Source organism: Heteronotia binoei, chromosome 10 (genome assembly GCF_032191835.1).
Source record: "Heteronotia binoei isolate CCM8104 ecotype False Entrance Well chromosome 10, APGP_CSIRO_Hbin_v1, whole genome shotgun sequence".
NCBI classification, from domain to species: domain Eukaryota; kingdom Metazoa; phylum Chordata; class Lepidosauria; order Squamata; family Gekkonidae; genus Heteronotia; species Heteronotia binoei.
The window spans coordinates 78,385,623-78,411,117 of NC_083232.1; the positions used below are offsets into that span (position 1 = coordinate 78,385,623).

The 25,495-nt window shown below is 43.2% G+C and overlaps 1 protein-coding gene across 2 annotated transcripts in view; it reads left to right on the forward strand.

Annotated features, from left to right (window-relative positions):
• AVL9 (AVL9 cell migration associated) overlaps positions 1-25,495 on the forward strand; it is a 35,644-nt gene that overhangs the window by 3,405 nt on the left and 6,744 nt on the right. Inside the window, exons 2-11 of one of the 2 annotated variants that reach the window (XM_060247622.1) lie at positions 9,322-9,442; positions 10,726-10,811; positions 11,359-11,430; positions 12,825-12,914; positions 13,793-13,859; positions 14,423-14,463; positions 15,950-15,988; positions 17,989-18,058; positions 20,697-21,238; positions 25,083-25,217. In XM_060247622.1, the coding sequence (XP_060103605.1) occupies positions 9,322-9,442; positions 10,726-10,811; positions 11,359-11,430; positions 12,825-12,914; positions 13,793-13,859; positions 14,423-14,463; positions 15,950-15,988; positions 17,989-18,058; positions 20,697-21,238; positions 25,083-25,217 (1,263 nt within the window). The remainder of the gene's footprint in view (positions 1-9,321; positions 9,443-10,725; positions 10,812-11,358; positions 11,431-12,824; positions 12,915-13,792; positions 13,860-14,422; positions 14,464-15,949; positions 15,989-17,988; positions 18,059-20,696; positions 21,239-25,082; positions 25,218-25,495) is intronic. The other variant, XM_060247623.1, reaches the window with a different exon arrangement.

Here is a 25,495-nt window from a genome sequence, read left to right on the forward strand (position 1 = left end):
ACAGTGAAATAATGATTATGAATGGAAAGAGTGGGAAAATCACTGAAATGGCTTTTTGAAACGGAAATGGCACAAATATTTATTTATGGCAATAATATCCCGTGCTATCAGCTGCAAACAAAACAGTCATTAAAACAACTTGAAATAGCACTTTAAAATATCCCCCCCCCCCATCTCATAAAAGTAGTTCAGAGGCCAGTAGCAGTAATAATTGGTGCCCAAAGGCTAATGTGAGGCTATTCAGTTGGAGGAAGAAAAAAATCAGTGGCTGGAGGAGCTGAACAAGGACAGCCAGCAGGCAAATAGTTGTGGAGAAAGAATTTCACACTTGAAGGTGGAAAAGACCCAGTCTCCAGTGGCCTCCTACTTTACTTTAGAAGTGTGAGAGAGGGGGAATAGGTAGAACTGACAGCCAGCTGAGGAAGAGAATAGTCTTTTAGGTGCCTTGACCTCAGGTCTTGTAAATGTAATCTTATGCACCTTTATTATGTACTTAGTGGAGCAGGTGGGCATAAGCTTGCGCTGGAAAACTTCCTCTTTTTATGTTTTGAATTCTCTCCTGTTACCTGAGCAGACTAACCAGTTCTTCCTATATGCAGATCAGTTCCTGTTGCTAAATTCCCTTTGCTCATTATTGTGTTAAGTTCACTTAGACTTGTGCAAATGTACTTCTTGCTGAGCACTTAGCTGACTGGCAGAGGTCAGCAGTGCACAGTTTAATTACCGTTGTATGCTACAGACATTTCTGGGGAAATCATTTTCTCTCCTCTGCTTCAAAAGAGTGAAAATATAACAAGAAATTGCATGGAGTTAAAAAATATCAGTTTCAGTTAAAATATATATAAAATTTTAAAACCAGTAAAAACAAAATATAGAAGAAGAAGAATTGCAGATTTATACCCTGCCGTTCTCTCTGAATCAGAGACTCAGAGTGGCTTACAATCTCCTATATCTTCTCCCTCCAGGACACCCTGTGAGGTGGGTGGGGCTGAGAGGGCTCTCACAGCAGCTGCCCTTCCAAGGACAACCTCTGCAAGAGCTATGGCTAACCCAAGGCCAGCAGGTGCAAGTGGAGGGGTGGGGAATCAAACCCAGTTCTCCTACATAAGAGTCCACATGCTTAACCACTACACCAAACTGGCTCTCTGACCCTGTATAGAAAGGTTCTGGGTCAAAATGGTTGTAAATCCTACTTGTATGACTTAGGGTACCCAAAGTAAGTGTTAGAGATATCACCTTTCTAAAATTAAATACTTTTTTCCCTAATCTATGTATGTTAGATCGTCTACTGTTATGAAACATTTAGGATGTAAAAGCCCACTATCAAACTGACATGAAATATACATATAATTGGTATGTCTTATTATTTTTATTGTGATGCATGTTGTATGAGAAGATCTTCAATTTATTTTTATTAATTTATAGGGAAGAAAATGCTCAAAAGTGCAACACTTCAAGACAGGAGTTAATACCTGAGTTTATTATTACTGTTAGAATAACATTAATGTAACAAGGCAATATTGTTTTGATTATTGTTTTATTGTTATATTGAAAAAATTAATACAAATTTTAGTATTAAAAAAGAGATCAATTTCAGTACTGCCTCTAGGAAGACAATTAAGCAATTTTGTGAAGCACACTGCAGAACAATGTTTGGGCAGCTTTACATGTAACACTTCTAATCACAAAGGAGACCTGTTGTTTGCACACTTCCTCCCAGCTCAAACAAGATATAGTTTGCTGTTACATTTAAAATGGTAAACTGTAGTTGATTTTGGCTTTTTGCTCTGGGGCTAAAATCCTGATTGCTTTCCAGTCCTGGGTTGGAAGGGCAAGCATCATATACTTCTTCAACAGGAAAGTAACCAATCAGTTCTGAATCTGTGAGCAAAGCAAAGTGCTCTCAAGCCCAAATCATTAATACCCAGTGATGAATTAATGATTAAGTATTCCCATCAGCCATCCTTTTTTTCATCCTGCACATAATCCTTAGCTTTGCTGAGGTTGTTTCACTGTCCAAAAGGCATCACAGCCAAAGAACAGATGTGTAAAACACAATGGCTGACACTCAAAAAACCTTGTAACTAGTGGGGGAACATTGGACTTGTGTTTCTCAAATAGCAGCTCCGCTTACCACATGGCAAACAGTTTTTGAAACTGGAAGATCTTTCAAAAGCAGTTAGGGATATGACTCCGTGGGAGGGTGTGTTGTTCAAAGTGAAAAAGTCAAAATCCCACTAGGTATCTCTGAGCCCTTGGGTGAGCTTAACGTAGCCCTTTGGAACCTGGGTAATATTGCTGCCGCTGTCTCCCTTGTTTTCTCATAAGGCTAATTAAGTTTCACTTCTATAACTGATTTAATCCAGAGCTATTGCATCTGTTTTTTCCAGATGTGCCACAAACCTCCAGGGTTGGCTTACCATAGCAAAGTCATTGTTCATTTTTAACATGTGCTGCTTAAATCCCCTCCCCCCCACACACCCACCCACCCACAGACATTTTTAGCTCAGTCATAACTTATATACCTTAATGGGATAAATATTTTTTTATGAAAAATTACAGACAGCATCTTTGAGAAGAAGCATATAACATTTCCAGTTTGAATTGTACAGGTACAAGATCCAGCAATTGGCGGTGCATACTTTTTGGCACCTGGGAGTCATGTTTGATATGCTATGTTAACATTTGATGGAGCTAGAACTGCAAACAAGTAACAAATGCCTTGCTGTATTAATACAACCAAAACACCCTGCAGAGTCTGTCAACACACTATGTAAAACCAGATTTGGCTACAAGTATAATGTGCATATAATTCAACTTCTGTGATATCATTCATATAATACCAGTAATACAGAGCCGGTTTGTAGTTATGGTGTTAGGCTAGGATCTGGGAGACCCACATTCAAGCCCCCAGTAAGCCATGAAGTTCACTGGTTTGCCAGTCGCGCTCTTTCTCAGCCTAGGCTGCTTTACAAGGTTGTTGTGAGGATAAACGGAGGAGGGGGTAATGACAAACTCTGTAGAGAAAGGGTGTGTGAAAAATGAACTGATTATTTGCTGTGTTGCCAGTGTTTCGTATATTTGAGGGAAATTTCTATATGAGTTTTTTCTCCCAGAACCCATTTCTTTTTCTATATCAGCAGTTGGCAGGTTGTTTTACAGGTCTTGAAATATTTATCAGACCTGCTATGGCAGTCCTGATAAGAAAGATGGGTGTTGGTCAGGTGCCTGGGAGAAAGTCAGTCCACCTCTCTTCTAGATTATTTAGAAGAAGCACAGTTTGGATGGATGTACATGGAGTGTTTGCTTCCTGGTACCTTTGGCTTCCTCCTTTTTCTTTGTTGTGTGCTACTTTTGGATGTAGTAGCAGCAGATTGTTGAAAGTGAAGTGTGTAAGCCTTGCTGAATGGAGTCTTAACAGGGACACAATCAGGTCCATAGTGTATATAAGTCTTTGGGATTTGTAGAGGAGAACTGGAAAGTTAAAACAGCCCTGGAGCAAGTGAGACTGACTAGCCCCTGCTACAAGCCAGCACTGCAGAGCCGCTCAGCTCTGACCCTGCTAGGGTACCAGTGATGTGCTTCAGCTCCCCCATAGCCTCCTGTCCTGCAGCACAATCAACGGGCAGCAGTGTGGAGGGGGGGGGATAGTTACCATCTGGGGATCTGACACCAGTCATTGTTGCCACGGAAGGGTCCAAGGCAAGCGGTCTCTGTAGTTGCCTCCCAGAAACTTTCCTTGGGACTTAACTGGCCAGGCTGCCCCTGAGGGATTTGAAATAAGTTCTCAGACCATTTTTTTTTTTTGCCTTAAACTTTTAACTGTTTCATGTTATATACAAAGCGCAAGTGTTTCCGGAGTGTATTGCAGTGTAAGAAAAAGACAGACTGGGGCAGGGGTGGCCAAACTGCAGCTCGGGGCCACATGTGGCTTGTTCACCCATGTTGTGTGGCTCTTGAAGCCCCCACCGCCCCATCGGCTGGTTTGGAGAAGGTGTTTCTCTCTTTAAATCACTTTGCCAAGCCAAGCCAACTGGTGGCTTGGAGAATGTGTTTAAAATTAAAGTTGCTTTCTTTCCACCTCTCCCACCCTCCTCCCTCACCCCATCTATCCATCTATCCATCCCTCCATCTATCTTCTATCAATTATCTATCTTCTAGCTACTTTCTCCTTCCTTCCTTCCTTCCTTCCTTCCTTCCTTCCTTCCTTCCTTCCTTCCTTCCTTCCTTCCTTCCTTCCTTCCTTCCTTCCTTCCTTCCTTCCTTCCTTCCTTCCTTCCTTCCTTCCTTCCTTCCTTCCTTCCCTCCCTCCCTCCCTCCCTCCCTCCCACATCTGATGGTTATTCTATGTGGCTCTTATGTCAATCAAGTTTGGCCGCCTCTGAACTGGGGCAATGGAAATAGATCAAGACGGGTAGCCATCTGTAGCAGAAAAAGAGTAAGAGTCACTGAGTAGTGACTCAGGAAAGCTCATGCCCTGCCATAAATTTTGTTAGTCTTTAAGGTGCTGCTGGACTCTTGCTCTTCTGCTGGGGCAATGGAAGAAGAAGGGAAGTGGGTCCTGTTCTGCAGGCCCACCTCTTTTCTTGTTAGCTACCCGGACTTATCACTCCCTTCCCATTTTCATCATCCCAGGGGATGCTGCTGCAGCCTGTCACCCAGAAGACAACTGAGAGGAAGGCCTGCCCTCCTTCCCACCTTGTGTGGTGTGCCACAGGTATCTGGGAAGATAGCTTTTTGTCCTGGCCAGGCTTGCCTCGGATATGGATGCACATACTGTCTGTTCTGCAAGGTGCAGTTATGTGAGACTAGCAATCTGGAGATTCTAACCCTCCCCCTTTTAAAGGTACAGATGTTGTCTGGGAGCTTTGGGGCCCAGACAGTAGGAGGCTGCAGAGCAGCTGCTAAAAAGGCATCACACGGCTTTACTGGAAGCAGCAGCAAATCCAAGGTGGAAAGTGGCTGCTTGTTCTGTGCAGTGTGGCTGTTTGGCCATCTGTTCCCCACACGGAGCATTAACATTACCAGATCACGTGTCACCATGATGCTGATGGAAGTGCTCTCACCTGATATCTTCCTCCAGTAAGCATGTGCAAACCAATCCAATGCCTTAGCTCCAGAAATAATAGGTTTAAGAAGGCGAAGCTCTGCAGAAGAGTGAGTTATTCATTTTCTTTGCAATAGCAGGTGGAGTAGGTTGATGTGTCACAGCTGTTCCCAGAGAATAAGTAACCTAAACCAGAAAATGACCTTTTTATTAAGGTTTGGGGGCATGCAAGGTTTTGTGTGTTGTTTGAAAACTTCTAAAAACTCCCCACTGATGAAGAGTCACAAAACAGAAACTTGCACACTTGCTGCTGGTATTTATTGGGGCTACACTAACAAGGGCAGGGCTGGTCCTTTAAATTACCAGGAAAGCTCCTGGTGGTCCTTTGGCAGCCAGTACTAATTGCCCTTGCTGCCGTAGCAAGTCATAGCCAAGCAGAACTTGGAGTGCTGCCAGCAGTGTGAGGACCACTTTATCCAGCTTGCTCCAGGGCTGTTCTAACATCCCAATCCTGCATAAGCGTTATTGTTGGCTGTCTCCTCCCCTTCACTCACCTCCTTTCTTGTGCTAAAGGGGTGGTCTGAGACCTTTGCCATAAGCACTGACCCTAATATAAGGTAGGTTATGCAGCACATGCAACATTTCCGTCTGGGTCCTTGGCAAACTCTGCGTGCAATCTGCTTCGTGTGATCTTGGTGTGGTCTAAAGTAGGAGGAAAGCCTTCATGTGAATTGTCCTTCAACCTGCTCAAGATGCATTCTGTGGGTAATCTTGTCCCTGCTTTGGTAGCGGTTCTGTGTCCCTGAGAGAAAACAGATTAAATTATTTCCAGGATGCTTGGCAAATTACTGTGATCTAAGCAGAGCATCATTGTTTCTGCTGTGATGCCCGCCTTGTGATACCGACAACTTCTCATACTGATGGCTTCCTTTTGAGAATCCGCCATAAAGTATACAAAGGTCAGCTGATTTCCCGCTCAGATTCAGGAGGCCTTCAGGAAAAGCTTATTTAAATTGCACTTCATGTCAAGCTTTCTGTCTTACAACCTTTACTTTAAGATGATTGTTCCACAGAAGAGGTTTTTACATCATAGCTTGATGTAGAATCCTTGTTCATTTTCCTTAGTAAGATTTTCATTCAAGGCTGTGACTTTGTAAGTTATCCCATTCTTGAATAAGATCATGATTTTAAAAAATAAAATCTGGCTCCTGATTATATATATATATATTAAAAAGTTACTTTTAGGGTATCTTCTTGGGTGACAAAATACTGGGAGCCTACAGTCAAACTGGATGCTTAGTTCAAATCAATATGTAAGGCTTTGCCTCCATAGTTTTTTGGGCCATATTGCCCCCTTCAGTTTATCATAGGGTTATGGGGACTTTATAAAACAGGGGTGGCCAAACTGTGACTCTTCCACACATATTGTGTGGCTCTCAAAGCCCCCACTGTGCTGTTGGCCGGATTGGAAAAGGCATTTGTCTCTTTAAATCACTTCTCCCACCCGGTTTTCAGTTTACCTGTTTTATCCTCATCTGAGTGTCCCATAGACGTGGCAGTTTGAGGCTGTGGAGGTCAAACCAGGCCTGGCTTTGGTCTTGTGAGCATGGGATATGGGCTTCATTTTGCATACCCATTTTGCATACCCTTTAAGGTTGCCAGGTTCCCCTTAGCTACCAGTAGGGAGTAAAGTTGCCAGTTCAAAGTTAGGAAACTCCTGGAGATTTAGGAATAGAGCCAGGGAAAGATGGGGACCTCAGTAGGGTTCAATGCTATAGAGTCCACTCTCCAGAGCATCCATTTTCCCCAGAGGAACTGATGAACTTTAATTCCAGGGGATCCCAGGTACCACCAGGGGGCTGGCATCCCTAATTTATTGTATATGAAAGAGCCTTTATGGACAGCAAAATGTAGCACTAATATAATCAACAAGCTGGATTATGTGTGGCACCAGCAGAAGCTGGTTTCTCCTACCTTCTGCTTGATGGTTTAAACATTTAAGTGTTATCCTACCATAGATTGGAAGAAGTTCATCCCACCCAAACAGCCTTTCTTCAATTTACATGCCTCTTCCATTGGCGGAAGGCGGTTTAGTCTGGACTCTGGAGGAATGCTTCAGGCTTTGCGTAGTAGGATGGTAGTCAGGCATTGCGTAGTTGGATGGCAGGACAGAAGGTCTTCTCTTTTCCTGGTATAATCATTTGATTCTAGTCCAGCTTAGTTGTGAAGGCTGACTTGATAATCAACAGGCACCTTGTCACTTTCCTTGATTGTTCTACTGTAGCTACTCTGGCTTGCAAACAACAAGGGTCAAATGCACTGACTGAGCCTGAAGTATGTGGCTGTATTTCAGCATCATGTTATTCTTTGTACGTGTTTCTGTAAGAGCCTCATTGAACTTGGATCTTGGCCACAGCTTGAAATAGTAATGCTGAACAGAAGAGGTGTTGCTTAACAGACATTCAACAGTTCTTTTTGGGGGGATGGGGGACGCGTTAAGGGAGAGAAGAGGGTGATAAAAGTATGTAGGCATTCCTTGGAGTGGCAGAAGAAAATTCTGTCTGATAGGATGGCTTGTGGGGTGTAAAGAGAGTTTCATGGGCGGAGCTATCATCTTGATAACGCAATTACATTCATACAGTAGCTGCAGACTATCAGTTAAAGGAAATGAGTTTGATCTCTTTCAATAAATACTGCTTGTATGTTTACTAGAAATCATCCTATATGTTTTGTGGGCATGTCCTTCCATAGTTAGGAGCAGTATTCCCTCTAAGCAGAGTTAGTGTGAGTTAGCTCACAGATTTTTAGCCTCCAGCTCACACATTTTTGTCTCAGCTCAGGAAGGATGACCCCACAGCACTATAATTTATGATGTAGCTCACAACTTTAATGCCAGCAGCTCACAAAGTAGAATTTTTGCTCACAAGACTCTGTAGCTTAGAGGGAACATAGGTTAGGAGTTTTGCCAGATGAAGTTTACAACTACAATCTCATAGGAGGGGTTCTCAAAACAAGCAAAGGCTTTATGCAGGATCAGGCTTTAGAGTGTTTTGTATTGTATCACAGAGTGCTCGTGCATCTAGTTTTCCTCCTAAAGTGGCCCTCTAAAACTTCCCATTCTCAAAAGGGTGAGGTTCATGAAGGTTTTTGGCAGTTGTAGTGGCTGAGGAAAGTGCCTCTGAAGACACAGTGAACAGGTAGTTTCATTCCATGAGTGGAGCACCATTCAGAGGTGGTTGGATACAACCCAATGAAAGATATTTATTATCAATGCGTAAGACGGAATAAACAACCCTTTGCATATCTCATGTCTTGAAAAAAACTGGGAGAAAGTCCTGGACAGTTAATGGGAGAAGGTCGCATACGAAAGATGAAACAAGGGAAATTTGTGTTCATCCATGGTTTATATCAGGGGTGGTCAAACTTGCTTAACGTAAGAGCCACATAGAATAAACATCAGACGTTTGAGCCCATTTGGGAAAGGGCGGAATATAAATTAACCAAAATAAATAATAAATATAAATCAGGTGTGGCCAAACTGTGGCTCAGGAGCCACATGTGACTTTTGCACACATATTGCGTGGTTCTTGAAGCTCCCACTGACCCATCAGCTGACTTGGAAAAAGGCATTTCTCTCTTTAAATCACTTCTCCAAGCCAAGCTAGCCAGCAGCTTGGAGAATGCATTTCAAGTTGCTTTCTTTCCACCTCTCCCTCCTCCATCACCTCAGCTGTTTCCTCCCTCCCTTCCTGTCTTGCAGCTCTCAAACATCTGACGTTCATGTCTTGCGGCTCTCAAACATCTGATGTTTATTCTATGTGGCTGTTATGTTAAGCAAGTTTGGCCACCCCTGATATAAACCATGAATGAACACAAATTTCCCTTGTTTCATCTTTCGTATGTGGCCTTCTCCCATTAATTGTCCAGGACTTTCTGCCAGTTTTTTCAAGGCATGAGATATGCAAAGGGTTGTTTATTCTGTCTTACGCATTGATATCAGTCAGGCTTTTTTTGAGCAGGAACGCCACTTCGGCTGGCTTGGTGTCAAGCGGTGTGGCCTAATATGCAGATGAGTTCCTGCTGGGCTTTTTCTATTTTAAAAAAAGCCCAGTGTGAAACAATGATGATATCAGGAGTTGTGGCCTAATATGCAGATGAGTTCCTGCTGGGCTTTTTCTGCATAAAAAGCCCTGGATAGCAGATGACTAACTGCTGGATTTAGTTGGTCACTCGTGATTCTGGAGCAGCAATTCTTATGACGTCTCTGTTTGTAGGTTGAGTTCTCCTATCCTCCCCTAATCCTGGGAGAAAGCCATGACAGCCACAGACTGCCGGAGGAGTGGAAGTATTTACCTTTCCTTGCACTGCCAGATGGCGCTCACAATTATCAAGAAGGTGAGTAGTCTGTTGGGGAGGTTCCATCTGGTGCTCTTTGGTTTCATTTTTTATTTTTAAAAGAAAGCCAATTATCTAGGCCACAACAACTAAGTCTTGAAAGACTCCTTTTCTTCTACGCAGCAGACCAAATACTGCAAGATATCGTGTATTCACGTTTGATATGACAGCAGAGACTGCGCTATTTTAATGCTTACCTGTTTTTGCTGTGCCATATGAAGCATTTTGTAGATATCACAACCCAAAATGCCAAAGTTGAAGCACAGCTGCTGGCCAATTTGTTTCTACAGCAACAAGCCTCTAAAGTGCATAGTTTGGGGTAGAAATGAGAGTCGTTGTTTCAAGGCTATCATAGCAACGGAGCAATCAGACCTGTTCCACTGAAAGCATTCTCCCCTGGGTCTTGTATTTTTCTTACTGGCTGGAGGTAAGATAGCAAGTATTTCATGCAAGATTGCCATTCAAGCAATTTGCTTGTTGGTCTTTGCCAACGATACCAGTTATTCTGTTAACACCAGTTAGTCTCTGGGACCTCGTTCTTAGAAGATTCCTTCATTTTATAGCTTCAGAACCCTGGTCAGTAGCCAGTCAGAAGTGGCAGAGCCAAATTCCCAGGCAGCAGAATGGCTGACACCAAATTCTTTGCCCCGCTTCTCACTTTTCTCCATCTTGAGGTCCATGCAGCACAAATGGCCAGATTTGGCTCAGGGACCTCCAATGGCCAACCTTTGCAGGAGAAGAAAATGTTGTTGTGTTTGTTTCAAATTGTTTAAGAACAGCAGTAACTAATTTTGAACATTAATGTTAGGAATGTGTGGAAATAGTGTCTATGGACTTGCAAATATTTTGTGATATCAGTGGGTCTCTTTGTACACAAATAGTTGGGGGGGGAATTACTTTAATAGGCACTAGATTCTAGTGGGTAGCCATGTTGATCTGAAGCAACGTAACAAAGTTTGAGTCCAGTGTCACCTTTAAGACCAACCCCCAAAAATGCCACTGGACTCAAACTTTGTTTTAATGGGTACTGGTTTTTCTAAAAAAAGATGGATGACTGGGAATCAAAATTAATTTTCACCTAGGGTGGCACAATAACTTGACTTGGCCATGCACGCCGCATGTGCAGTGCACCACAGCATGGCATCTGCAGTTTTCCCTAGGTATGCTATTGATGGGGATATTGACCTGTAGGGTTACAGTGTGAAGGACAATACTGTAGAAATGTCAAGTCTTGGTTCCTTACCATGTTAGTAAATGACGAGGCATTCTTTTTCTTCTTTCAGATACTGTTTTTTTCCACTTGCCACCAAGATGTGGGGATCAAAGCACCGTGTATGGCGTCTCCTGCTACAGGCAGATTGAAGCCAAGGTAATTAGGCTTCATTGGTGTGAATCTTTGAAAAAGAAAATAAAAAGCCTTGTGCAGAAGCTAATGTATGAAATGTAGTGTGACAAGTGAGAAGATGATGCAGTTGTAATGCCATGTGAATCTGCAGAGGTTCCAGGACCTGAATTCATTTTAATAACTGGGCCATTATGAGCTACTTCCACTGAATAGAGACTAGAGCTTGAACACACTAAGGAGAAATAAGCAAGGGGGGGGAATCTAATCTACTTTTAAAAACTGGAAAGTTACTCTCCTTTGATATAATGTAAAATGCATCTTCTCATGGCAAAGGTATCACTTTTTGTTCCGCAAAGACTATTTCTGTTGTTTAAAAAAACAATTTACTCAGTGATACAAAATCTTATAGTTGCATTTAAATATAATTTTGTGCAGTGTCTAATGCTCTTAAGTGATTCAATAATAATAAATTATAAGTGGCCTTGCAGTGTGTATGTGGGGAACCTCTAAATTAACACTTTTAAAATTATGCATGAGTAAAAATACAATAATAACTCTTTGGTTTTTTTAGGCATTGAAAGTGCGGCAGGCAGATATTACCAGAGAAACTGTACAGAAAAGTGTCTGTGTTTTAAGTCAGCTGGTAAGGGAAGAGATATGGCTAAAATACTTTGGGTTTTTGATGTTTCTTTTATGCTAGACTCCCTGTCCTTGAAAAGTATCATGAGCTCTGGAATCTTTGGCAAAAGTTTCTTTTCAAATTGATATGTACAGTAAACAAACAAAAAATAATAATATCATGCTCTTAAAGTGAGAACAATTCTTATTAGTACATCTGTGGTTGCTAAGTCCCCCCTGGCCACTTGTGGGGGGTGGAGGGGTAGGGTTGCCAGATCCTGGTTGGGAAAGTCCTGGAGATTTGGGGATGGAGCCTGGGGAGAACAGGGACCTCAGTGGAATACAATGGCATACAGTCCACCTTCCAAAGCATCCTTTTTCTCCAGAGGAACTGAACTCTGTAGTCTGGAGATGAGCTGCAATTCTGGGGAATCCCGAAGTCCCAAACTGAAGGCTGGCATTCCTACATCCCATGGTGTGTTGGGAAATGGTGGTCAGAGTAGGATCCAGGAAGTCCAGGTTAAGAACATAAGAGTAGCCATGTTAGATCAGGCCAATGGCCCATCCAGTCCAACACTCTCTGTCACACAGTGGCAAAAAATTTTTATATATACACACACACTGTGGCTAATAGCCACTGATGGACCTCTGCTCCATATTTTTATCTAAACCCCTCTTGAAGCTGGCTATGCTTGTGGCTGCCACTATCTCCTGTGGCAGTGAATTCCACATGTTAATCACCCTTTGGGTGAAGAAGTACTTCCTTTTATCCGTTTTAACCTGTCTGCTCAGCAATTTCATCGAATGCCCACATTCACATCCTGTATGCTATGGGAGCTCAGAGGGTTGATTTGGGCCAGCCACACTCCTTTAGCCTAACCTGCTTCAAGGTGTTGTTGTGAGGATAAAGTGGAGGAGAGTGTGATAAGCTTCTCTTCTTACCTATTGAGCAGAATAGAAAGGTAAAGGTAGTCCCCTGTGCAAGCACTAGTCATTTCTGACTCTGGGGTGACGTTGCTTTCACAACGTTTTCACGGCAGGCTTTTTACGGGGTGGTTTGCCATTGCCTTTGCCAGTCATCTACACTTTCCCTCCAGCAAGCTGGGTACTCATTTTACCGACCTCGGAAGAATGGAAGGCTGAGTCAACCTCGAGCTGGCTACCTGAAACCCAGCTTCTGCCGGGATTGAACTCAGAGTTTAGGACTTCAGTACTGCAGTTTTACCACTCTGCACCACTGGGCTCTTTTATTGGGCAGAATAGTGGAGTATAAATGTGGAACACATAAGATGGGTATATGTGAGGCTGAGCACAGTGCAATTGGGGATGATACTCAATCAGATCAGCAGGTAGAGAGCTATCATGTCCTGAATGGTCCCTTCCTTTCTGGATGTCACATAATATGTTTTTTCTTGCAAGCCTCTGTATGGGCTACTCCAGGCAAAGCTGCAGCTCATTACACATGCCTATTTTGAAGAAAAGGACTTCTCACAAATTTCAATTCTCAAGGTAGGTTTTCAGCGTACAAACACCAAGGGCTTTTAAAAAACATACGTAAGAATTTTGTAGCTTTAAGACTAGAATATAATATAAAGGCAGGGATCTTCTACACTTAATCTGTTTTGATTCCTAAATGGCAGCAAGGTTAAGGTACTTTGCTTGGAATCCTGCCTACAGTTTCCATGATAGGAGGCTTTCCATCAGTTGAAGTGCAGCTTCCCTCTCACTGCTGCAGGCTGAAATGCTGATCCTGTGGGTGTATGACTGCCCCCCCCCCCCCCCCCGAAAAAAATAGGCTAGGGTTGGGTTTCAGCCATGCCCTGCTAGAAGAGGGTGTCAGTAAAAATTGTGTAGCCTCTTGGCATGAGCAGAAGGATTCAGCACAACACGTCCCCTTACTGCGCATTTTCCAAACTTCCTTCATTGAAATGAAGGGCAGCCCTAGCAAGGCAGGAGAACGTATGTACTTACTGGAATCTTCGACCAGGACCCAATGTAGTGTGCCACTCATTCTGTACGCCAGAGGCTGGTGTTTCTTGACTAGCACATCTGTATGTGCCCCATGCCCCCCTGCAAGCTGCTTTTTGAAATGGGAAGAGTGTCAAAGATCATTTATGGCACAAGAGTCCACTGGGCCAAAGATCAAAAGTCTCACGGGGCATGTGGAGGCCTTGGGACATGCACATTAACTCTTTGGGTCATTGCCCACGTCTGCAGGAGTTTATTGGACTGATGCCCACATCTTTAGTGATGCTTTTAAAATAGTTTCAGAGCTCTTAATATGTTGGCCAGTCCTTTTTGTCGGCTTTTTCATTCATTTTCCAGTTCTTTTGATAGCTGCCTATATTTAATGAAGTCGATGCTTTCTAAATCTGTGATTTCTGCAGGAGCTTTATGAGCATATGAACAGCTCATTGGGAGGAAGCCCACTGGAAGGTTCACAAGTTTACCTTGGTAAGCAGCTCTTACTAAAGAAGATCAAACTCTTGAATGTTTGGTTTCCTGGCGTATAGAAACGGTCTAGTTCCTAGTCTGAATAATTTAATAATTATTATGATTACTTTTCCCTTCAGTCATGGGACTAAGTAATTATCTGGCCGTCTCCCCCACCACCCCTTCAGTTTTCTCCTTTTATGTGGGATTCCTGGCATTCCATTTGCTCAGTGAAGTGAGCCGCTCTGCTAGTTCCCTTAAAACTGTTTATTCAAAAACAGCAGCTAAATTATGAAAGATATATTAATAGGTCCTATAACTTGCCATCATCCTCTTCTTCCTCTAGTGAATCTGCTTGGGGGAATGCCAAGCATTTTGGTGGTTAAAATCCAGTTCACTCTCCTGGTCAGTGAGCCACACAGTGGCTATTTTCCAGCTATGAATACAAACAAAATACTATGAAACCTTTCAGCCATGTTGCTGGCAGGTTTCTCCATATGTGTAGCAAGACATAGATAACTTTTTTATACTTGGAAGTCCTACTCACGGGGAAATGCGGTAATTGTTTTATTCTCGTTTTTTAGGTTTGTCTCCACGAGATCTTGTCCTTCATTTCAAACACAAGGTATATATTCTTCATGATTTGTAACACATCACAGCTCATGTATCTCATATTTTAATGACAGTTTTTAACATATGATCTGCTGCCCATTTTCATAGTGTTCAAAGGCCAAAAGTAGTGCTGTTCTTTAAGCAGGAAGATCTGACTTACTGACTGTCCTCTTGGCACAAACCGTAGACTGGATGTCAATATTGTCTTTGCATCCTAGCTATCTTCTCTCTCCTTAAAGCACCTCTTTACATTGTCTGTACCTGCACATGCTGAGGAGGAATGGAAGGGTTTCACTCCTGCTTACTGAGGGTGCTTAGGTTTTACTGTTTCTGGTACAAAAAGTGATAACATGCTATTGCACAAGTGGTGTAAAAAAACTGAGCTAGAAATTGGCCTTGGTTATATGCACACCACTGGCATCTATCTAGTTAATGTTAATTTTATTTTAATTTTATTTTATCAAATTTATATCCTGCCCTCCCCTGATGACCTGTTTAAAGAGCTGCTATACATGCGGTAGTTACAAGGGCACTTTCCACACAAGTGTTGGGTTGAATCTAGTGGTTCTTTTTTGTTAAGTAAAGAATCTTGTACTGCAGGGAGGAATCTTTTCTCCAATGGAAGATTCATCTCTTCATGGGAAGAATAAGTGAAACAATGAACAGAAGACCATCAGTGGCTATTCTCCTAGGTTCAACATCTTTACCCAGATAGACTATTTTTTAATCTCCACATAGATCAAAACTGTCCAGACTGGCATAGGATTTTGGACTCTCCGATCATGCCTGGGTTGAATGCCTTTTGAAAACTACCCTCCCAAGAACTTCCACCACACCATTGGTCATTAAACAAATCCCTTTTATTGAACCCAATAGCTTGTTCTGAGATTGAACAAGAAATTCATAATTATTTTGAAGTCAACTCTAATTGTGGCATCCCTAAGGAGGATATAGGATGCCATGAAAGTGGTTATTTGTGGAAAGTGTATTTCATTGAAAATGAAAACAACTTAAACAAGACAGCTTAGACTCCATTCAGTTCTTAGAGAATAAACACAAACTAACTGGCTATTCGCCATGAGGTATAGATGGAACACTGTCTGGGGCAGTGATGCCCTGTATTCTTGGTGTTTGGGGGGCAACAGTGGGAGGGCTTCTGGGGTCCTGGCGCCATTGGTGGACCTCCTGATTGCAGCTGGTTTTTGGCCACTGTGTGACGCAGAGTGTTGGACTGGATGGGCTATTGACCTGATCCAACGTGGCTTCTCTTATCTTCTTAATTACATATGTGTAAAGTTTCTGTAAATTGATTATCAGTTTTAATCCATGTAGATGCCAGACTTTGCAATGCTTAAACATCATGTACATAATTGTTCAGGCCTTCATTGTACCTTTGCTCACTGAGAATTAATAAATGAAAATATTAGAATGGAAGAGTTGTGTATGTACCCATTCCTGGTTGTGACTTAAAGATTTGTGTTTTCTTTTCAATTTTCAAGGTCTTAATTCTTTTTAAGTTGATTCTTCTAGAGAAAAAGGTAGGATCCTTTCATTCTCTAAGATGGTAGAAAGAACTGAAATGGGTTTGCTAAACCCCAGGGTATGATGTAGTGCATAGAGAGGATTAGGAATGTACAGTCGGCGAGTTATTAATAAAAATCTGGCCTGAACTTTCCCTGTTTAGTTATGCTCCATAAATGAACAATTTCTGGAATTTTTCTGTGGTCAGAATCTTCCAGTCTGATAGCTTATTCTCATGCACTTTGTAACATTTAATTAGGTCTTCACTGAACAATACCCTGAGAAATTACTAGCTAACCTATGTCTGCCTTCCAGTGCAGTGTGCGCAATCAACAAGGTGTCAGCCTTTCTCTTTAACACTGCCTTGCCTGCCTTGGGACTCTGAAATGCCAGCTCTACTCTTGTGTCTGTCCTGCTGCCTGTCTTTTCCCAGAGATGCATGCAAAGGCTCTGTCCCTGTCCTGTAACTCTGTCATCCTCTCTTGGAGGCTCCTGTCCCAGCTACAAGATCTGCCAAACTGACTGCCTATGGGGGCTGCCAGACATTTCACTGTTCTCACTGCAAACAAAAATGACCTGTAAATACAGGGATGCTTCCTCCTATCTGCATGCAGTTTGGCACGGCCAGCCCCATGGGTGACAAAAATTATTCCTGAGAATGTCATCCCAATGGGATGGGAAATAACAAAGCCAGACTACGTGGTCTCGATATTTCAGGAAGTACTAACAGCCCAGGCTACAGATAAAGAAATTTGCTGTTCAGTTACAGGTTCTGAATAGAGCTGGCATTCTACTTCACCTCTGCCAGTTTTCCTGTCACTAACTAGTGTCAATATAAACAAAATAATGGGTAACAAGTAAGGAGCCAATACTCCCTCTAAGCCGTGGAGTCTTGGTGAGCAACTGGCATTCAGGTTGTGAGCAGCTGCATAAATTAGTTTGCTCTGGGGCCATTTTTGCTGAGCTAAGACAAAAATGTGTGAGCTGGAGGCTAAAAAAACAGTGAGCTAGCTCACACTAACTCAGCTTAGAAGGAACACTGGTAGGGAGCTGCAAGACTCATGGGGGGGGGGGTGGAATCCCGTAACACTCCACTGCTGAGCCAGCAAGGCTACAGGCTTCGGCTCCCAACACTGAGCCCAGCAGCTAACATCTGGAGCAGCTGCCAGTGTCCTCACCTGTCAATCCCAGGCTCCCAGTGGCTGCCAGTGTCCCCCGCTGTAACAAAGGTAAGAAGAGCCACTAAGCAGAAGCCATGACAAGCAATATCGTAACAAACACTATATTAAAGGTATAGCTGAATTAGAAACCAGAGTCGTGGCAAAACAACCTGACTTAATGGAATAACATTGAAATGTGTTCACAAATGCAAAACTGAGTACATACACCAATACAAAATTGAGTCCCCTGCTGTGGCTCTTGGGCCTGCAGTGGCTGCTGGTGTATCCCACCACAGTGCCTGGGCCGACAGCAGCTGCTGGCTTCCTCTCCTGCAGCTGGGCTTGCAGGGGGGACCAGCAACCTTTGCCACCAGGCTCACAGCAGCTACCAGTGTCAGCTGTCACCAGGCCTGGAGCAGTAGCCAGCGTCCTGCTGTTTCCCAAAGCGTGTTGTCTGTGCATGAACAGATTCTGCACTTATATGGGGAGGGGGGAGGGGAGAGAATGGGATTTAAATCCCCTGATGTATTTTTTAAAAGATTGTTCTGCACACCTGATGAGTCCCCCAAGTGTGCAGAAAAGTCTCCTTAGCCTATGGGTGGCCCTGGTCTGCAGATTTAGCTATCCACATATCTCAGCCACACATGGCTGATAGTATATAGGTTGCAACTTAGTGCTTGAAAATTCTCTGTGCTGGTTTAATGTTGTAGACTTTCAACATCTATTGAAATGAAAGGCCCTAGGATTCATGTCAAAGGGACATTTCCTATTAATTGCAGTCAGTTAATACCATTTTTCCCCTTCTTGCTTCCTTCTCTTTCAAAGTTATTACTGTAATTTTTTTTTGTCTCTTTCAGGTATTGTTTTATATCTCGCCAGTGAATAGGTTGGTGGGAGCACTACTGACTGTGTTATCACTCTTTCCTGGTGAGAATATTATTTGGCCGCTGTTATTCTTTCTTTCACTTTTACGCAGTTCATTTGGCAGAATAGCATACGGGGCTGAGTCTAAGAGCTACCTCCTTTAGGAAACCTGCATACCACCCCAGCAATACAAAATGGCTCAATCCAGTCACCTTGCAAACCCATAGTTTATTTTACTTTTGGCTAGCTTGTGAAACCAGGATTCAGCTCATGATTGCACATATCCTGGTTTTGCCAAGGAGAGCCAGTTTGGTGTAGTGGTTAAGTGTGCGGACTCTTATCTAGGAGAACCGGGTTTGATTCCCCACTCCTCCACTTGCACCTGCTAGAATGGCCTTGGGTCAGCCATAGCTCTGGCAGAGGTTGTCCTTGAAAGGGCAGCTGCTGTGAGAGCCCTCTCCAGCCCCACCCACCTCACAGGGTGTCTGTTGTGGGGGAGGAAGGTAAAGGAGATTGTGAGCCGCTCTGAGACTCTTTGGAGTGGAGAGTGGGATATAAATCGAATATATCTTCATCTTTGCCCTGAGGCTGCTTTCCCTCCCTAGCCTGGGAAGGCATCAACAATCTGCATTCAGAAATCATGTGAAACTGCAGTCAATAAACCAGCTTCAGTTCCTGACTTCACAGCCCAGTTTGATCATGTGATAAACCACAGCTTGTAGTGTGACCTGCTTTCAGACAATCACAGTAACTATAGTTAGTTCAACTAAATGTATAGTTTCATGTAGTGTCTGGACTGAGCCAGTAGCTGTGGCTAAGCTTGCTTATTGTCATGCATAAGACATGTGATGCTAAGATATAGGGTTGGATCCAGCCAGCTTTTTGGCTGGCAAAAAAGGAAGGAGACATTGTCTTTGACCACCCTAAAAGGCTATAGTGAGAATCATGGGACCTGTGGAATGGGGGCTGTAGCATGGAGGAGGGAAGTTGAATGAAAAAGCTGGCTGGATCCAACCTGTGGCTTTTACATTTGTGATGCTTGCACAGCCTTCATTTAGGGAAATCGCAAATGTAGAAGCCACAGGTTGGAGCTGAGAATCTCAGGAAAAGGAGGATGCCCCTTTCATTTCCCCCTGGAGTTTATGGACTGTATGTCCCAGCTTTCTAGCAACTTTTCCTCAAAACCATCAACAGCAGCAGCAAGGATAGCTCCACTCCTCCCAATGCACTGGGAGCAGGAAACATTTCTAATGGCAGTACCACACTACCCATCTGTGCTGCTGTGACTGGAAGTCATTCCTCATTGTGTTACATATGAAAAGAGCCAGTTTGGTGTAGTGGTTAAGTGTGCGGACTCTTATCTGGGAGAACCGGGTTTGATTCCCCACTCCTCCACTTGCACCTGCTAGAATGGCCTTGTCCTTGAAAGGGCAGCTGCTGTGAGAGCCCTCTCCAGCCCCACCCACCTCACAGGGTGTCTGTTGTGGGGGAGGAAGGTAAAGGAGATTGTGAGCCGCTCTGAGTCACTAGAGCAGTTGTTTTTGACCCTCCATTCTATTCAAGCGTAGCATCTTTCTATAAGCCACCCACTAGACCCTAAAAGTAGGATAGAGAAGGATTTTTTTGGGGGGGAGGGGTACTCCCAAGTACAGTGGCTAGCTTACAGAAGAGGGACTAGTAGTGACATTTGTGTGAGTAATGTGTCTCAGACACCATCTGATTAGGGGACTGTGGTGCTAGCACAGCCCTCATTTAGGAGAATCCAATTCATAACATACTGTAGCTCTTTCTTAACTACGTCAGTAAGTGCTGCCATTGCTTGGAATCAGTGACTTAGAAGCATTGTCAGTGCTTGCACTTTTGTGTTACATATGAAAAGAAGACTGAGGATGAAAGTCCTTATTACACAGAGAGTGTTTGATCGGATTCCTCAATTGCTAAGCAACAGCTGTGGAGAAGACCAGGGCTGTGGCACCAAGGAAGAGGGGAAACTGCAGTGCAGAATCTCCACACACACACCCTCTCCCCAGTCAAACCACTTCCTTGGTTGTTGTTAGTCCTAGTTAAGGGGTTTTTTATGTAGAAACAGCTGAGCAGGGACTCATTTGCATATTAGGCCACACCCCCTGACAGCACCATTGTTTTGCAGCAGGGACTCATTTGCATATTGTGTCACACGCCCTGACACCAAGCCAGCTGAAACTGTGTTCCTGTGCATTCCTGCTAAAAAAAGCCCTGGTTCTGTAAAGAGACAGATGCCCTTTTCTTTTAGAGATTCAATGTGGTGTAGTGGGTAGAATTTTAGACTGGGATCTGGGAGACTCAGGTTTGAATCCTTACTCTGCCATAAGAGGTTTGCTGGGTGACTTTGGGTCAGTCACACACTCACAGCCGAGCCTGTCTCACAGGACTTTTGTGAGAAAACAGAGAGCAAAATGATATAAGCTGCTTTGGGCCCCTATTGTAGAAAAAAAAATGGGACAAGAAAATATAAATACATTAATGTTCTCTCCCTTCCCCAAATAGCCACATGTGTAGGGGATTTTAATGTTTTAATAACATGAGGAGGATTGTGCCCCCTTTTCTGCAGCAACACCACAATCCAAATCAGCCTGTATTATGCAATACGTTGTGTTACTATGTGTAAATTCACTTTCTGTTCCTCTGTCACTGATTTTGATTTGTGTACCTTTGGTTCCAGGTATGATAGACCATGGTCTTACTGACTGTTCACATTACCGGCCGAGAAAGAGTGTATCTGATGACACCGTCCACCAAGGAATTGATCTCCCTTCAGAGGATTACCTTCCATTCTCTGCTGTAGAAGTCTCTGGTACAAACCTAGGAAAGGTCGAGGAAAGCCAGACTTTGTTTGAAAACCGAGAACTGGCCGCTCAGAAGGCAGATACTCCGGGATCTGAGACTGAGAGTAACGCCTATAAAACACAAGCTTCCAATGACACAGGGCAGCACTTAAAACCTCCTTCCCACACTTCTCCGGAGTCCTCGGAGAGCGACTGGGAAACTTTAGATCCGAATGTCCTAGAAGACCCCAACTCGAAAGGAGGAGAATGTGAACCTTCAGGGCAGCCTGAAATCCTTCCAAAGGAATTGGTGGTCTCTGAAAGCATTCCAATCACTGTACAGCCTCAACCAAAGGCAGGGCACACAGTGTTTGTTCCTGGACTCATATCTGGTTTAGAAGAGGACCAGTACGGCATGCCTTTAGCTGTCTTCACCAAGGTAAGAGACTTCTCAAAATCTTATGGCTTTTTTTTTTCATCGGGTGAAGCAAAGTCTCCTGTGTGATGCTGATTTAAAAGGTCTTGCTTTTGGACAGCGAGAATTCCAGATCGAGATCTTAATAGACTTTGAGTGCAAAGGTGTATTTAACACTGTTGCAGCAGGACAGATTTATTTATTTCATTTTATTTTATTAGAGTTATGTCCCTGCCCTCTCCGCAGCAGGCTCAGGGTGGCTAGCAACCAGTAAGAACACAACATCAGACGATAAAAACAATCAACAAATGCTATACAATAAAATAATCAATTAAAATTACATAGTCAATAAAACAATAGCACCGCCAATACTATCCAAGGATCTTGTCAGGTATGGCACTTATGCAGGGGTAAAATTCTAGCAGGAGCTCCTTTGCATATTAGGCCACACACCCCAGATGTAGCCAATCCTCCAAGAGCTTACAAAAAAGAGCCTTGTAAGCTCTTGGAGGATTGGCTACAACAGGGGGTGTGGCCTAATATGCAAAGGAGCGCCTGCTAGAATTCCACCCCTGCGCTTATGATGTGTTTACTCAAAGCACTACTCACACTTTGGAGAAATAGTCCTGTTGTCAATTTGCCAGGGAGAAAAAGGAAGGTAAATGAATGGGCAGTCTTTGAAACTGTCTGATGTCTAAGCTGAGCAGCTGAGATGCTAACACTGGGAGTGTCCAGTTTTGGGGGGTCCTTTGGGAAACTTGCTCAGAGGGGACCTCTTAACTGTCAATAAAAGTAAAAGGGAATGAGGCAAGTGAGCTGAGAGACCGTTCCAGAGTCCCTGCACCATCAATGGGAATGCTTGAACATGCCCGTACAGTTCAAGGCCCAGACAGTGTCATGACTTTTAATTTGTGCGGTATTTCTCTCTCTCTTTCTCTGGATAGGTAATGCTGCCACCAGGAATTTAATTCCTGTCTTATTAATTAGCCTTTCCCATAGTATTGTGCCCAAGCACAATTCCTCAGGAGGTGGTGGGCTCTCCTTCCTTGGAGGTTTTTAAATAGAGGCTAGATGGGCATCTGACAGCAATGAAGATCCTGTGAATTTAGGGGGAGGTGTTTGTGCGTTTCCTGCATTGTGCAGGGGGTTGGACTAGATGACCCTGGAGGTCCCTTCCAACTCTGATTCTCTGATTCTAAGCTCTAAGGCTCCTTCACTGAACTATGTAGTCCTGAGGATGAGACTCTTATATTTTAATAGCATAGCACTCTGTGTTAACAGTAAAACAAAACTTTTTTGTACAATAAGCAAATTGGTTTCAAGGTGATTTGTAGCTTATCTCTTTAGTGAATAAAATAACTCCTGACTGAGATGTTATACTCTTCACAAACACTCCTCTGTCTCAGAACTTCCTTTCTCTTTAGAATGTACTTTAACCAGTCTTTATTTTATTTATCTCAGTTTAATCTTTCCCTTTTAAACTCAAGTTTCTGTCAGCTTCTATCTCTCACACTCTTATAATACTTTGACAACATTAGGTTTTGTCCTCCAAAGTATTGTACTTTCTTTTTAGAATCTTAAATGCTTTTCACAGCACTAATATGGGATTCTAATCAGAAGACTGCTTCTCAGACTCTGTAGGCTGCTGACTGACCACAACTGACTGTTAATAGCTAACTGACTGACTTCTGCCTTCTCTCTCCACACATACTTCTTAGTTCCGCTCACACACTCTCAGTCACTGACCAGTCACCTCGCTCACTTATCCCCCTCTTTCACCCTCTTATTCTTCCGCAACTTATCAAACATTTAAAGAAACACATACTTAAAACTTTAAATCATTAAGACAGTTCTCTCCAGCCAAGAAAGCAAGGTCTAGACCGATCTCACCCCAGTCAAGGAAGCAATGTTGGCCAGAAACCCTTTTTGTAGATTTGGGGCTCAGCACAGGACTTGGTTAGGTTCATCAGTTTCTGGAGCCTGCCACATGCAATGCTCATGAAGGTCCCTTGACTCAGGAGTTACATTGTCAGCACACAGATCCATGAGGTGAAAGGGCCACAAACCATTCCTTTGAAAGGATGTAGAAGCCTCAGAACATGAAAAATCCTCCCCCCTCCCCCGACCCCAGTACATACACTTTTAACCATTGTTGCTAAAAACCACCCTTAGGAGAACTGTTTGTGAATTTCATTCTTTTAAAAGCCATGTATGCTAAAAGCTGTTGCAAGTCAGAGAACACTTTGGTTGTCTTTTGGGGTCTGAAGGGTTTAATCAGCACTGGAAGCAATCAGCTAGTGGCTCCCAAGGTTTGTGTTATAAGAATTCTTGCCTTCATTTTCTGGCTGCCAGGCATTGGGCCACGTGCTTCCTTTTATCCCATTATTGCTCTGTGTGCCTGTAGCCCTTTTTAGTTAAATGCCACAATTTTTATAAGGCAGCAGCTGGAAGTGGACTGGCATTTTGCTTTTCTATTTATAATATTCAACAATTATGCCTTCAGTGCTTTCCTTTGAAATCAGAGTGTAATCTACATAAAAGGACATTGTTCAAAGGATTAAAAAAAACACAACACTACTAAACTTTTCTAACATAATTGATGGCATAAGAACAGAAAATATCTAACACAGGAAATACAGCCATTTGCTCTGTAATCTTCGCTTTGAGAAGTTCTTTCTAGGAAAGTATGGTGACCTCTGATAGCAACTGTGTGGCTTTCTCTTTGAGCAGGTTTATACAATGAAGTTGATGGGGTGACTTCTGCATTCAGTAAAAAGGTGACTTCCTTGCTGTTCTTCCATGGCTACTCACTTTTATAAACATCCCACACACACACACTTGATGACTTCGAGAGAGTGTCCCACAACTGAATTTCTCTGTGTTTAAATTTCTGGGAAGGACAGAGACACTTAGAAAAGTGAGTAACCACAGAAGAATCACAGGGAATGGTCACATATTCCTGTAAAAACCTTCTGCTTTCAAAGGGCAGCTTTTTGCTATTTCTTGGCCTTCTGATACTTGTACATCTATCTCTGTACTTTCAGCCTTTTGTTCACTGTTCACAGATTATGGCAACTGGACTTTTGCTGTTGGATAGTTTTGTTCCCATGATCATTTGGCTATGCTCTACACAGGCATAAACAGGCTGAATTTAAACCAAAGGATGGTTCAGATCGGGGGCGGTTGGTAGAAAAAGCCCAGCGGGAACTCATTTGCATATTAGGTCACACCTCTTGACACCAAGCCAGCTGGAACTGCATTCCTGTGTGTTCTTGCTAAAAAAAAAAAAAAACCTGGTTCACGTTGCGCTTCGGTGCTTCGTGAATGAGCCCTTTGTCCATGTATTCCACATAGTCAATAAGTGCATTCTGCCGCAGACCACAGTTGGCTGTTACATCTGGGCTAGCAAAGAATGATCTGAGTTTCTCCTCCAAAATGGGATTGCAAATCCCAGTTTGAAAACAGTTTGCAGTCTTGTTTTGGATGGGGAGCACAAGTCCTAGTTCAGAATGGCAGACTGTACTGTAGCAGAAGTCACCCGCCGGTTGGGATTTTATGGGAGCACAGGCATTGACCATGTGGTTACAAATCACACTCTGGCGTTGCAACTGAACCACCCCTAAGACCTGATCAAGTTGTTTCTTGATTGGTTGATAACCATTTTATTAAACTGAAGTGACACTGATCCAGTGCAGTGACAGTAAACATGAATTCTGCATTGGAGGTGAGGCTGTTAGTACAGATTATAATTCTCAAATGCATTAGATGTTTCTGCTGCTTATTATGTCATCTAAGACCATGACCTCTCTTTCCCCATCAAGCTTTTTGTTTTTCCTTTGCTGTTAATCACTTCTCTTTTCTGTTCCAGGGATATCTTTGTTTGCCCTACATGGCGCTGCAGCAACACCACCTCCTCTCTGATGTAACCATTCGTGGTTTCGTTGCAGGAGCCACCAACATCCTCTTCCGCCAGCAGAAGCATCTAAGTGATGCCATTGTAGAGGTACGAATCCTCTCCCTGTACAGCTTCAGAAAACTTTGCTAATTGCACTTGGAACACGTTGAACTGTGGGGCCAGGTTACATGCAAGGGGCAATAAGAAGCTGACATAGGAAAGCAGGTTATATATTTTTAAATGAATAAAAAGTTTCCCAGCTGTAAGATTACTAATAAAACCAAATCTGATTTGGTTTCCTGTTAGCAGGCAGCAGGCTGATTTGAAAAGTTATTTGCAGGCTGCATAAGGACTCCCCACCCTCCACCAGTGTTCCCTCTAACCTG